At 47.6% G+C, this 13,509-nt stretch overlaps 3 protein-coding genes across 7 annotated transcripts in view; 2 read left to right on the top strand and 1 right to left on the bottom strand.

Moving 5' to 3' along the window:
- Window positions 1-8,085, top strand: part of POGZ (pogo transposable element derived with ZNF domain) — a 35,811-nt gene extending 27,726 nt beyond the window's left edge. For 3 of the 4 annotated variants that reach the window (XM_035346640.1, XM_035346642.1, XM_035346643.1), the window contains exons 11-18: window positions 721-867; window positions 1,752-1,886; window positions 2,397-2,566; window positions 3,062-3,202; window positions 3,824-3,883; window positions 4,206-4,318; window positions 5,104-5,128; window positions 5,249-8,085. In XM_035346640.1, the coding sequence (XP_035202531.1) occupies window positions 721-867; window positions 1,752-1,886; window positions 2,397-2,566; window positions 3,062-3,202; window positions 3,824-3,883; window positions 4,206-4,318; window positions 5,104-5,128; window positions 5,249-6,833 (2,376 nt within the window). In that variant the 3' untranslated portion in view covers window positions 6,834-8,085. The remainder of the gene's footprint in view (window positions 1-720; window positions 868-1,751; window positions 1,887-2,396; window positions 2,567-3,061; window positions 3,203-3,823; window positions 3,884-4,205; window positions 4,319-5,103; window positions 5,129-5,248) is intronic. The other variant, XM_035346641.1, reaches the window with a different exon arrangement.
- A 2,068-nt stretch (window positions 8,086-10,153) lies between these two features.
- The window catches only part of PSMB4 (proteasome 20S subunit beta 4), a 7,107-nt gene continuing 3,751 nt past the window's right edge, over window positions 10,154-13,509 (bottom strand). The window contains exons 2-8 of one of the 2 annotated variants that reach the window (XM_035346697.1): window positions 12,787-12,807; window positions 12,446-12,652; window positions 11,954-12,100; window positions 11,307-11,388; window positions 11,099-11,215; window positions 10,463-10,551; window positions 10,154-10,290 (exon numbers count right to left, since the gene is read on the bottom strand). In XM_035346697.1, the coding sequence (XP_035202588.1) occupies window positions 10,278-10,290; window positions 10,463-10,551; window positions 11,099-11,215; window positions 11,307-11,388; window positions 11,954-12,100; window positions 12,446-12,645 (648 nt within the window). In that variant the 5' untranslated portion in view covers window positions 12,646-12,652; window positions 12,787-12,807 and the 3' untranslated portion in view covers window positions 10,154-10,277. Of the gene's footprint in view, window positions 10,291-10,462; window positions 10,552-11,098; window positions 11,216-11,306; window positions 11,389-11,953; window positions 12,101-12,445; window positions 12,653-12,786; window positions 12,949-13,509 lie in introns of those variants that run through there. The other variant, XM_035346696.1, reaches the window with a different exon arrangement.
- The window catches only part of CGN (cingulin), a 16,394-nt gene continuing 16,268 nt past the window's right edge, over window positions 13,384-13,509 (top strand). Inside the window, exon 1 of the mRNA XM_035346694.1 lies at window positions 13,384-13,454. The gene's annotated coding sequence lies outside the window, so the exon portion shown is untranslated. The remainder of the gene's footprint in view (window positions 13,455-13,509) is intronic.

The following is a 13,509-nucleotide window of genomic DNA, read 5'->3' as shown; positions in this document are numbered from 1 at the left end:
AATGGCTATTAGGGCAGCACAAGTATCTTGTTTGTCATCAGTTCCCAGCACTGTGAAGTTGGATCAGCTTGATAGACATTTGTTTAGTCCCAGTGGCATTCAGAGCCTAATATTTTTTTTCCTCCCAGGGCCTGCAGGCAAATTGCTGTGCCATAAAGAGGAGTTGTCACTCTGGAGGAGATGAGATGCTGCTGCTTGTGTGACACCTTTTCTTGTCACTCTGTTGTCATGAGATTTGTGCTTGCATTGATTCTGAACATGTCATCTCCACCCAGAGGTCCTAACACTGTCCCTCCGAAAAAGCAGAGAAGAAACTTCTAAAATATGTTATGTTAACACAGATTATGTTCCAAATTCTGCATTTTACTTAGACCCTGAAAAAAGTATAACATATTTGAACTGCTTTGCATTAACTGTCTCTCCCATTTTTTTTCTTGGATCTGGATTTTGGATTGTTACTCCTTTCTCTTTATATGAGTAGTTTCAATCTCTTTCTCCAAACTGCTTTGAGAATGCACTGCTTGACTTAGTATCTTAAAGTTGGAATAGCTAGCAACTTCTTTGGAACCTGGTTCCTGAATTCCATAGCTAAGTGTCTTTGGAGATCTGGATGTTGCCATTAGGATCTCCATATTGCAGTGGTGGATTTGAGATAGGTGGTGAGGTAGATGAGTAGAGATACTGTGTTACCTCACTGGTTGTTTCTGTCCGCTCCTACAGGTCTGTCAGTACCGTTCATCGCTCTATTCTGAAGTGGATAGCCATTTCCGAATGATCCATGAAGACACGCGGCACCTGCTCTGTCCTTACTGTCTTAAAGTCTTCAAGAACGGCAATGCTTTCCAACAGCATTTCATGAGGCATCAGGTACTATGTCTGTCTTTGTTTACAGCAGTTCCTCTTCCACAGAGATTCGTAGTAAGCATGTGATCAGTTGAGCATTTGCTTGGGGAGGAAAAAGAAAGAAAATCTGGTTGAAAGAAGAGTTTCAGTAGATGCTAGTAGTATTCACTCCATAACAAATGCAATTTGCATGCTGTCATTCCAGACTTTTCATAGGGATTGTGGTGAAGAGAAGAGGCGTTGCTCCCTTAGGAGTAGCACAGATTGATTTTACTTAACAGAAAAAAAAATGTTTTGCTGGACTGTGTTTGCTACATGAGATGATTAACCAACAGTAGGCTCTATGTTCATTTAGGTTTTATTTTTTTTTATCTTCAGGTAATAAATAATGCTGTATGCACACAAATGAAAATAATTTTGGTAGCTAAGTATTCTTTTTCCACGTATGTCGGCTATATCGACAGCATATTTTATAAAGATGTAGCTAAAGCATATTTTCAGAATATAGAAATGCAGCACGCTTACCAAGTGCCTGAATTGATTTGCCCCAGAGTGCTTCATTGATTTCCAGGAAAGGCAAGGCAAGTTCTGAAGGAATGTTTCCCCCATGTACTGCTCTGTTAGCATGCCTTACTTTGGCTTAGACAAGCTGGGTAAGACTTCTGTTCCATGACACTTCCAGTTCTGGTGTCTGTGCAGAGCCTGATGATTTTAATTTTAAAAAAACAGGAGGGGGGGAATGTTGTGATGGAGACCTTTCAGATGCTAAAAAAAAGTGGGGCTGGCTGTGGTTTCAAGGAGGAAATAGTGTTGGTTTTCTTCTCTTTTTTTTTTTTTTTAACAATGTTTTTTTGGTTGTGACTTCTGTTTCTCTAAGATGGAATGTATTTAATTTGCATTTGCTTTAGAAGAAGAGTGTTTATCATTGCAACAAATGTAGACTCCAATTCCTGTTTGCCAAGGATAAAATTGAACACAAGCTGCAGCATCACAAAACTTTCCGAAAGCCCAAACAATTAGAAGGATTGAAACCTGGAACCAAGGTAAGAGATAGAGAGTAACAGCAGGCATCGATCCTGGTTTCTCAGGAAATATCCACAGCATCTTCATTGACATGTTTTTACTAAGTGGTGCGAAAGTGATGTTTGCCTCATCTGCATCACTTAAATCACATTTGTTGGGACAGAAAACACTTCTGGCCACGTTGTATGCATGCAGTTAATCTGATACTTCAGAGAAAATTCATAGTGAGAGAGAGGAGCTGAAAGTGGCACGCCAGAGATTAAGCTCTCCTAACTAAGGCGTCTACAAGTGAAGGTACCCAAAGTAGAACTAGTTGTCTTGGATGCCTTCTGTAGTCGTTAACAAAAAACAGGCACTTCTGGGGCTCAAGTCATGTGTCCTTGGTCTAGGCTGCTAGTGTCCTGGGTGGGATGGGTTGTGTCGTAGAGCACCTGTTTATTAAGAGTCTGAGAGAGAAACAGAAGAGTTTGGATCGGGATAGATCACTTTTGCCCTTGTGTTTTTAAGAGGCATGGCTCTGTTTTCTGCAGGTTACAATCAGGGCATCTAGAGGACAGCCACGGACAGTGCCAATATCTTCAAATGACATGCAGGGCACAGGACAGGACACCACTCCTCTGTCATCGTCTACAGATCCCCAGCCCATCTTCCTGTACCCACCTGTCCAGAGGAACGTCCAGAAGAGAGCGGTCAAAAAAATGTCAGAACTTTTGGCTAAATTTCAAATTAAAAAATATTTTAAAGGAAATGTAGTCACTTCTGTTATGCCACAGTGATGAGGTGGTCTGACCCTGTCTTACGGTTGCCAAGGAAATTTTATGCTAGGAGAACCCAGCTTCCCACAAAACCAGGGTTAAATCGCGCTACGAAAGCCCTTAAGATGAAACCGTGAAATGTAGAATTAGCTGGGCATTTTAATAGAGATAATGGGATTTCATCACCCTAAGGGTTATCTGCCTACGCTGTGTCCTGCTGCCTTGTCTTCAACTTTTTATTCTTATTTTATTTGTATTTGTTATCCACTCTTAAATTGTGTTTCCTGGCTATAGCAAGTGTGAAATATTTAGGGTGCAAGATAAGACTAATTTGACTGCAGGCTCCGGGAAGCGTACGTGTGTCGTTAACTTTGTCTCTGATTGTTATAACTCCAAGATACCTGTCCAGCCACTGATGGAAATATCCCTCTTATCTTCAGGAGCGTCCTGGGGAGGCAGACTTGCCTGGAATGCAGCTTCGAAATCCCTGACTTCCCAAACCACTTTCCTACCTACGTTCACTGTTCGCAGTGCCGTTACAGCACTTGCTGCTCCCGAGCTTATGCCAACCACATGATCAAGTACGTGTAACTCGTTGCCATTCCTCCTGCCTGAGTGTTGTAGCATCCCTATGACTGTCTGCTGCACTGCAAGAAAGGGGTATCATGAAACTGTTCACTACAGTGGTCTGTAAGACGTGTATTCTGTGTCAGCCCGGACACAGGTGTTTACTTTGAAACGAGGTGGGAAAACTGAGTGCAAGAGATGAAGGATTCATTCCAAACTGAGTATTGTGGCTAGTGGCACGTGTACTGCATGCAGCTGCAGAGAATTGCCATTATTCAGTGCTCTAGGGTTTCTTGCAAAATTCTTAGAGTGAAATTAAAAACATAATTTAAAAATGTTTAAAAATAAAAAGTCATGCCATGCTTTTACAAGCCTGCAGTCTGTGCAGGACCATGGGTAGACTGTAGATGGTAGAACAGTTGCTATAAAATCTGGGCATTTCTAAATGCTACTGAACAGTGTTTGTTTATTCAGACACAGAATTTTCAATTCCTTGAATACAAGTCTGGCAGACAAAATGTTATTAAAACCAGAATTTAATCTATCCTTGTAAATATTCTTTACTGTATATGGTTTTATAGCTCTTTAAATATCTGGAATAATTCTGACATTTAATAAACTCTGTTTTCTTCCAGCAACCATGTTCCCCGGAAGAGTCCAAAATACTTGGCTTTGTTTAAAAACTATACTGCCTGGTAATGGAAAACTTATCTTCTTATTTTAATCATCTGGGAATCTAATGTGCATTCATTTTCTGATCTTCCAGTTCTTTTCTTTCATGATCAGCTTCTTAAGAAGTGCTACTTAATGTTCGCAAAAGTGTGTTGAAAATGAACTGAAGGCAACTGCTGTTGCCTGAAACTCCCGTTGCTTTCCAGTGTTTTAGGGAGGGGGCACTGCCTGCGTGCACTGGTGTGTGACATTTGTTTTCTAAGTGCTAGTGAGGGGATGAACCTATTTCCATGTCTAATACTGATGCTAAGCTCGCTCTCTTGGTTTCTTTGTGTTGTTTTCCAGTGGTGTAAAGCTGTCCTGTTCCTCCTGTCTCTTTGTAACATCTGAGGGTGATGCAATGGCCAAACATCTGGTCTTCAATCCATCACATGAGTTCAGTAATATTATTTTCCGAGGTAAGAGTTGGAAAGGGAATAGAAAAGTTGAAATAATTAATGAAGGATATACTACTTCAGATCATGGAGTCTGAATCAAATACAACTGTGTGTAGTAACTGGCTGAGCACTTACTGACTCTTGAGTTTTAGTAAAATGTGGTGTTGGGGACCTTCTGAATGTGTCTTAATTGTTATGGAGATTGAGAGTTAAGCTTCAAGTGAGTGCGCTCTGCCTGGAGCTCAGCTGTGTAACGAGATTCTCAGGAGATCTTCCCAGGGAGAGACAATGCAGAGGGCTTCAGTCAGCTCCTCTGTTTCTCTGAGACATCATTGTACCTCCATGACACCACGGGGCTTTAAGCAGCTGCTGATACTGGGATGTGAATAGGGCCTAAAGCTGTCGTTCCAGCCATTTGTTGTGAATTACCAAAATTTGCAAAACTTAAGGGCATTGCCTGCAGGGATCTGACCAAACTGGAGCTTTCCTAACCAAACCCCTTGTGTTATTTCAAATGGATGTGGGGTTTTGCTGTTTGTTTTAATGGTTGCTGGTGAGTGTTGCTCTGCACTGTTGAGCAGTTTTCACTTCCTGGGTTTGGATGTGGCTGTATTTAAGCACGAGTCCTCTTTGGGAGGGGGGAGTGGTTGAATGAAAGGGGAAATATTGGCTGTTCTTACAGCAGATTGGGATGCTGCAGGGGTACTGAGCCTCATCTCTGCACCAGGATTTGTTTGCTTTCATTGAGTTCTCATTTGTTTGCAAAGTTACAAATGTTTTTTTTGTTGTTGTTCTTTTTTTAACAGGGCCTTCTTGGATATCACATTCCAGGTAAACTGTTTGTAAACTATTATCTGCCATCACCTGTTTCAGTTTGTGGGTTGCTTGTTTGCTTTCCCTCAGCAGTTTCATTTTCTTGGTTTTAAGAAAGTTCTGTTCTCTCCCTTCAAGGCACGTTCAGCCCCAGGACAAAAGCATGAAGAATACATGCTCTTCCTATTCCCCGAGTAAAGCTGCTACTGTGAAAACAAAGTCTATGTTACCTGCAAAAGATGACCTGGAGCCTGAGCTGGCACCAGCAGCCTACAACAGGCCTCTGGTCTGCCAGGAAGAAGAGTGCTTAAATATTGATGCTCAAGAAGATGAACAGCCAACAAAGGAGCCTGAACCTGCGAGCAAAAAGGAGCAGCTGTCAGTAAAGAAGCTGCGAGTCGTACTGTTCGCTTTGTGCTGCAACACTGAACAGGCAGCAGAGCACTTCCGAAATCCTCAGAGGCGGATCAAGCGCTGGCTACGGAGGTTTCAGGCTTTCCAAGAAGAGAACTTGGCGTCCCTGTCGGAGGGCAAGTACCTCAGCCTAGAGGCTGAGGAGAAGCTAGCGGAATGGGTCCTCACACAGAGAGAGCAGCAGCTGCCTGTAAATGAGGAGACTCTCTTCCAGAAAGCCACCAAGATTGGCCGATCCCTCGAAGGTGGCTTCAAGATCTCCTACGAGTGGGCCGTGAGGTTCATGCTGCGGCACAACCTCAGCACGCACACTCGGAGGGCAGTGGCTCACCCGCTCCCCAAAGACGTCGAGGACAACGCCAGTTGCTTCATCGAGTTTGTGCAGCGGCAAATCCACACTCAAGACCTGCCTCTCTCCATGATCGCGGCCATCGATGAAATCTCTCTCTTCCTCGACGTGGAGGTGCTGAGCAGCGACGACAGGAAGGAGAATGCTCTGCAGACAGTGGGAACCGGGGACCCCTGGTGCGACGTCGTTCTCACGATTCTCGCCGATGGAAGCGTTCTCCCAACACTGGTCTTCTACAGGGGCCACGTCCAGCAGCCTGCCAACGTGCCAGAATCGATCATGTTGGAAGCAAAGGAGAACGGATACAGTGACGACGAAGTCATGGAGTTGTGGGCGACCAGAGTGTGGCAGAAGCACACAGAGTGTCAGAACAGCAAGGGCATGCTTGTGCTGGATTGTCACCGAACGCACCTATCGGAAGAAGTACTGTCCTTGTTGAGTGCCTCCAGCACTCTGCCGGCTGTTGTCCCTGCTGGCTGCAGCTCCAAAATCCAACCTCTAGATGTTTGTATAAAAAGGACTGTGAAAAATTTCTTGCATAAAAAGTGGAAAGAGCAAGCCAAGGAGATGGCGGACTCCACGTGCGATTCGGACATTCTTCTCCAGCTGGTTTTATGCTGGCTGGCAGAGGTCCTGGAAGTCATTAGTGACTCTCCTGAACTTGTGCAGCAGTCCTTCCTGGTGGCCAGTGTGCTGCCAGGTCCGGACGGCACGGCCAACTCGCCCACACGTAATGCCGACATGCAGGAGGAGCTGATTGCCTCCCTGGAGGAGCAGCTGAAGCTGAACGGTGAGCAGCAGCAGCAGCAGCAGCAGCAGGCGGTGACTGAGGTCCAGGATCGGACCCAGGCCGAGGAATCTGCCGACCCAGAAATCCTCCATCAGCTCTTTGAAGGGGAAAGTGAGACTGAATCATTTTATGGCTTTGAAGATGCTGATTTGGATCTGATGGAAATCTGAGCACTGATCTGCGAATCGTGATCCAGAAAGGGTTATTTTTTAAATAAATGTTGGATGAGACCATTACACTTCCCTGTGGATTTGTGGGTTTAGGAAATTTGTAGGCGATCACTCAGATAAATAGCCATTTATGCTGTTCATTTATAAGTTTTGTGCTTTTTTAAAAGAAAAATCACTGTGTTGGTATTTTCTGAAAATATATTGTGGGTGAATATTTTTGCGTTTTCTTTACCTCACTGTACCATAGTTTTCTGTTTTTATTGTGCAGAAATGTTTTGAATTATACATTGTCAATGTGACCATTTCTAAAGAAAGGAAAAAATATGTAGCTAATGAACCAGTATATAAACCTCTTTGGTTGTCTTAACACAGATTTTTTTTAACACTTGGCCCAGAGATTTAGGTTTCTGTGGTAAATTTAGATATGAATGATTGCTTTAACGTGTGAACCTCCTATAATTGGCCATTAAGATTTGGTTTGGGTTTGTTTTTTTGTTTTGCTTTTCCTTTAAAGAAGACTAATTATTTTGCTTGTGAATTTGGCCATGGGGTAAAAACACAAGCAAAAGAATTCTGCCTGTTCAATGCCAGCAATGGTTCCTGGGAGCCACGATACTTTGAACGGGGGCTGAAGTGAGACGTGCAGTTAGGGAGTCGGGCGCAGTGCTGCCACAAACCTGCGGGGTTTGAGCTGACTTTCTGACACTGCGGTGGTTCCTTTCCTCCAGCCGGGAAACCATCCGGCACCCGCCTTGCTCCAAAGAGTTACTGACAGAGGGTACACGATGGAGGAGGAAAGTCAAGTCTGCCTTGATCTTCCTGTACAGTAGGTGGGCGTTAAAGCTGTATGGACCATTAAGCGTTGACCTTTAACTACTAGTAGTTGATAAACCTGCTTTAACAGTGGCATCAGACACTACGTTCCTTAGAATTAGAAATCTGATTTAATGAAACAAACTGTGACGTGCACAAAAAGAAGACGTTTGTTTTTATTTTTCACTGCCAGCTTAAATTTTTCTACAATTTGCATGTTTGAGGGTTTTTTAATTGTATGTATTATGGTATAAACGGAAAGCATTTTGACATACAGAATTCAGAAGCACCTGCACCTTTCTGTTTCCATAGAGGTTTTGTGAACCTTCCCTATTACCTAAGGAAAGCAGGAAGCAGCATGTGCAGACCTGTAAATGGTTCATCTTTAAAATGTACATAAGTGGAACATTTAATAAAACCAGGGAAATGGATTTATAAACATGTGTTTTTATTATGAAGAGCTATTTAACTCTTGTGATATCGTAATGCTTAATGTAAAGTGCATAAAGATGAGGAGTGCAGCAGCACGAGGCTGGCACGTGAGCTGTACTTCAGAACTGGGGCCAGGTCGAGGACTGGATTCCCTCTGTGTTCTTTTGAAGGGGACACAGAGTTGGTTGGCGTGTCCTGAGGATGCCCAGAGATGGGATAGTAATTAAATGTGTTTACATGTCATTAACACTTGAGGCAGAATTCTGCCCGATTTACATTTCTGCAGACCCTACTTGCCCTTTAACTATTTAGTAGGTTAAACAGAACAACCTACTCTCCTGATTTTTTTTTTTAAATAAAATTCTGAAAACTCTTCGTTCAGTATTTTAGTAATGATTTTACTGCATTTTGTTCTTTTTTTTTGGGGGGGGGGGGGATTGCCCACGCCCTCAAGTGAGAGCTTAATGGTTCAAGTTGTTTATCTTGGGTAGTAGTAAATACCCGTCTTAAATACATTCATGAGTAATCACAAGGCTAAGAAAGGCCGAGTAACGGCTGAGTTGGGCAGCGGAAGCAGGTGGAACACCATTTTGTTACTATCCTCCTGTAGCACTGGCTGAAGGAGAACCAGCAGGGGCTTTGCAGGAGGTTCTGCAGCCCCGGCTGCACACAACCTGCTGCAGGATGATCGACTGCCTTTGATTTTCCTATCCCTGGATCTGCTGTCAGCAGGTAGAGCTGTAGGAACGTAGATGGATCTTAATTACTCTGACCATTGTGATTAGAGAAGACCCTAAAGCAACTGAAGTCAACTCTCATTTTTTCCCTCTGTGCTTTGAACTGAAGCCTTTAATGGGCACTGAATGCTTGAGAGTGCCTAGGGTGAGCAAAACGTGGGTGTCTGTGGAAATGTGTTAATAAAATGGCCTGGTACGTCACACCTTAGAGGTAATTAATTACCTTTTAATATCTTAAACTGCCCCATGAGCTAAAGTGCTACAGCTGGGGCTGGAGGAGTTAACACCGCAGTCAATGCGTGCTTGTAGTGGGATAGGAGAGCAGCGTCGGAACCTCTGAAACTGAGATCTAAGGCTGGAAACGCTGCTGTACCCTCGTGGTTCACCTTCTTTTTGTCCAACCCATCGCAACACTGCTCAGCGTGCTGGCAGAGCTGTAACTAGCTGGCTGCAGCACGCAGGCTCCAGCCCCACGTGCTTGCACGGTAACGCCCAGTGCGTGGAAGACCAATTCCTTTCAAACTAAGCAGGAGGACACATCCCATTCCTTCACTCTTACTGGTGGCAAATACTTTTTTTTACAGAAGACATCTTTAAAAACATGTTTTCATTCTGTTCACAGGTGGCTTTTGTAAGTTGACTGAGGCTTTTTACCTGTCCGGTATTCTCAGATGTCTGGATTACAAGTGAGAGCAGGAGCAACGTGGTACGTGCTGCACATTCAGTCTAGGTTACTGAAATACCCGCGGGATTAAAGCGTGTTACATACTCGATTAGGGATGTCATAGTCCAGTAGATTTTTATTTTATTAGGGCAAATTGTAGTGGGATAATTGGGTTCAGTACGATTACCCTGCAACTCAGAAAGCTTTCACAGAACAGAAGGGGTTGGAAGGAACCTCAAAAGATCATCGGGTCCAACCCCCCTTTAGCTTTACTAAAGCAGAAGTGGAAAAAGCCTTGTCAGCTCTAACAGAGATGAGATAGTGGGTGCTAATTAGAGGTGGCTATGGCGTACTTTGACCCACGCTCTCACACAGTCACTATCTGAGAAAGGGACTGCCAAGTCAGATACAGGAGGAAGAGGAGTGGATCTGGGGTTAATGGAGTACGGCACCTCCCAGAACCCCCTTGGAGCAAAAACCAAAACCACTTTTTTTTTTTCCCCTGGAGAAGGGCAAGAAAAAGGACTTGCAGCTTTTGGCAGCCTTCTCAAAACACGGCTGCGCTGTAGAGTTCAGCACCTCTGAGTGCTTCCTGAAGCGCTGTGGCTTCTCACTTCCTGAAGTTTTCTTGGAGCATCCCACCAGTTCTTAACCATTGCACAAAACACAGAGGCTTGTCTTAACAGGTTTATTTAATTTCCCAAAGAAATCAGAAGTTCAAAAGGAGTAGCTGATTTACAGCACAGATGGAGGACGATAACATGGACACAGCAGCCTGAAGTAGCTCTTGAGGGGGGGTCATTCAAAACCACTGCAAGAAGACATTTTTACAAGGTCAGGACATTACACAACATGGATGCGGTTAACAGCTGTGCTACCACAATCTGAGCATTTTTACCTTTTATAAGGTGCCCTCAGGCTTTTGCTGGACTGACAACTTACAGATTAAGAGCTCAAAGTACCTGTAGTCCTAAAAGCATTACCTGACAAGATTTGCTATGTCCCAGTTGGCTTCCAGGGTCAGGGGTCCTTCCACCTCCACTCCTTTCTCTGTTGCAGTAGCAATTTCATACTAAGGAAGAAAAACATTTTCCGTTTCCAATAAAGCCTGGCTTCCATGCTTGAATTTGATTGGCCCCATAAAAGCTCTAATCAGTACGTGTCAGTAATAACAGCTGTTGTTTAAACAAATTTGCTTTAACGTGGCTTTGCATTTAGTAATGTTTTACTTTTTCCTTGGTGAGCATGTTGAGATAGTTCATGGTGGTAGGAGGTAGAAGCTGCCACAAAGCTAAAAGATTCCAACCTCTGGATGCTGCTGCTGTGGTGATGGGAGAAGCAGCACCAGATACAAGCAGCAGCAGCACCCAGGCCGGCCAGAGAGAAGCAGCACTCAGGATAAAACCAGTCTTGTGAGGCTGGAGAGGAGGCGAGACTCACTCTGCAGAGCACGGGTTTGGTGACAGATTTCTTAATAGGCCCCATCTCTGCTAACTCAAGCGTTTCAGTCAAGCAACTGAAAATGCTGCAGTGAGCTGGGGTGAAGACTGGCCTCTGGAACATCAGCCTGAGGCGCGCAGCAGCTCTCCAGCCAGGGCACACCGAAGCACCACACTTACTCTGTTGAATGATCGAGCGTCTCGGTAATACAAAATTTTCATACAACGCTCAATCAAGCTCCGGGCTTCCTCCTTTGTTAGGGTGGGTTTCTTCTCCAAGACTTCTCTCATCAGTGGCTGAAAGAAGTAATAAAAACCAGTATCAACAGCTCCGTCACGCAGCACCAAGTTTGCTTCAGCAGCTCTGCTCCTGCTTACAAATGCTCACCTGAGCTAGGAATGCTCCGTAACCCGTAGCAAGCGTAGGGGCTTCGTAGGCCACGCCAAGCATGTCCACGTAACCTAGGAAGCTGAAGGGACGGAGCGGTTAGTGCAGAACTCCTTGCATGGGCAGAGCTGCATCACTCTGGGGAGGGACCCGGCTTTTGAGCAGCTACATCCAGCTCAGAGCAGAAGCCAGCAAAGCAGATGCCCTCCCGCTGACAAAGCAGGAGGCCTGCTGGAGATGCAGGCTCACGCAGCCCATAGGTCACTGGAGGACCACGAAGGCCAGGCACATCCTTTTTGACCCACGCAAGCAAGGAGGGTGCGCCTGCCAGGAATTAAAGGAATGATGATTCAGCAGCCCATATTTTATCAACAATGGTTTCTCACAAGGACAGTACCCAAGCAGAGTCTGATCAAAGGAGCTGGAAGCACAGAGCAAGCACCTCCTGGCCAAGGGATCCACCGTGCACTTCTCTTTCTGGAGAAGCCCTCAGCTGCAATCCCATTTAACAAGCAGGGCAAGCAAGAACCGTGCTGGGGGGTTCCTGAAGCGTACGCATAACGTCTCTGTCCTGTGCCATGAGGAACAGGCCCAGGGAAGGACACTTGGTAACCATTACGTGTTCTGTGTCACCGCTCCTCACCTACCTCTCACCATTGTAGTAGCCTCCGATGACAACCGTGTTCCACAGGGGATTTATCTTGGACCTCCGGTTGTACATGACTCTCGTCAGCCAGGAATGAATGGCTTTGGGGCTGTAGCTGTGACCATCTCCCAGCAGCTCCTCGTCAATTCTAATTCAGAGAGAAGTGTCACCCAACTAAGAAAAGCTGGAAACCACCTGGACACGGGCAGCAGCCCACCTCCAGCTGTGCCATGGGCAGAACAGGGGATCCTCGTGCAACACGGCAGTACTCAGCAGAGAACTTGGAAAGGATGCTTGTACCAGGGGGATTGCAAGCTTAGTGAAAGGAAGAGCTTGGGCTCAATTTTGTTCCTGCCCAGGGAACGCACCTTAACACATCTCAGTGCTCTGAGAACTGGACGGAGAACAGCGCGGCGCTACCCACAGCACGGTCAGGGCTCCCCCAACCGGAGCCGAGCCCGTGGGAGGCGCAGCGCGGGCCGGGAGGACTTACACCATCTGGTCGATGATCTGCGCGAGGTACTGGAAGTCGGCGTAGTCCCCGGAGGCCCCCAGCACGGTGCTGTCGTTCACCTTCAGCAGCCGGGAGATGTTGCGGAAGCGGGCGAGGGAGCCGTAGGAGCCCATCATGTCCGCGGCGAGCATCACGCCGCCGTCGAACTTCACGCCCAGCACCGAGGTGCCCGTCACCATGGGGGTCCTGCAGGCCCCAGCGTCAGCGGGACCGGGGGGGAGCCGCTCCTCAAACGCCCCCAGGCCCCAGCGCCTCCTCCCGGTGCCCCCCGGTGCCCCCCCCCGCCCCGGTGCCCCCGTCCCGTCCCGTCCCGCACTCACGTGGTCTGGGTGAGGGGCTGGAGGCCTGCGATGGGCCCGGGCCCGCCGGGGCTGTAGGCCTGCCCCGGAGCCGGGCCCCCGGCCCAGAACGGCGGCGGTGCCCGCGTTCCCCCGGCCTCCATCTTAGTCACGGTGCGACCCGCGCTGCGCACGCGCGCCGGAAGAGCGGCCGCTACCGGCCGCCGTAGCCCGAGGCGAGGCGGCGCGACGCCATCTTGGGAGTGGCCCGGGCCTGGACAGGGAAAAGGGAGGGCCGGGCGCCACCTTGTGTGTGGCGGAACTCGCCTGCGCCCGGTTACGCCGCGCGAATCGCCCGTTGCGGACCCTTGAGCCCCGGGTGGCGCCCGCGGACGGGCACCTGGGCGTTAAAACACCGGTTCCGCTCGGCCCGTCCTTGCCGGGCTGCGCCTCCCCTCCCAGCCGCCCTCCCCAAGATGGCGGCGCTTTGCTGGCGCCGCGGGGGGCGTCACGTGACACCGTCCCCCTCCCGGGCCAGCCGAAGGAGGCGGGGCAGGGGGCGGGGCAGGGCGGCTCTCTTCCCGCCCCGGGGCGGGGCCGGGCGCGGCGCGGTCCAATGGGCGCTCAGGGGGCGGGGCCCTGGCGGAGGTAACAGGTTGGGGCGGCGGCAGAGGTGAGCGGTGCCGGCGGCGGCGGCGGCGGCTCGGGAGGTGAGTGCGGGGCCATAGGGGCCATAGGGGCCATAGGGGCCATAGGGGCCATAGG

The sequence above is a fragment of the Oxyura jamaicensis genome, chromosome 25 (genome assembly GCF_011077185.1).
Source record: "Oxyura jamaicensis isolate SHBP4307 breed ruddy duck chromosome 25, BPBGC_Ojam_1.0, whole genome shotgun sequence".
NCBI lineage: Eukaryota > Metazoa > Chordata > Aves > Anseriformes > Anatidae > Oxyura > Oxyura jamaicensis.
The sequence above is the reverse complement of the archived record's forward strand: the minus strand, read 5'-3'. Positions and strand labels throughout refer to the sequence as shown.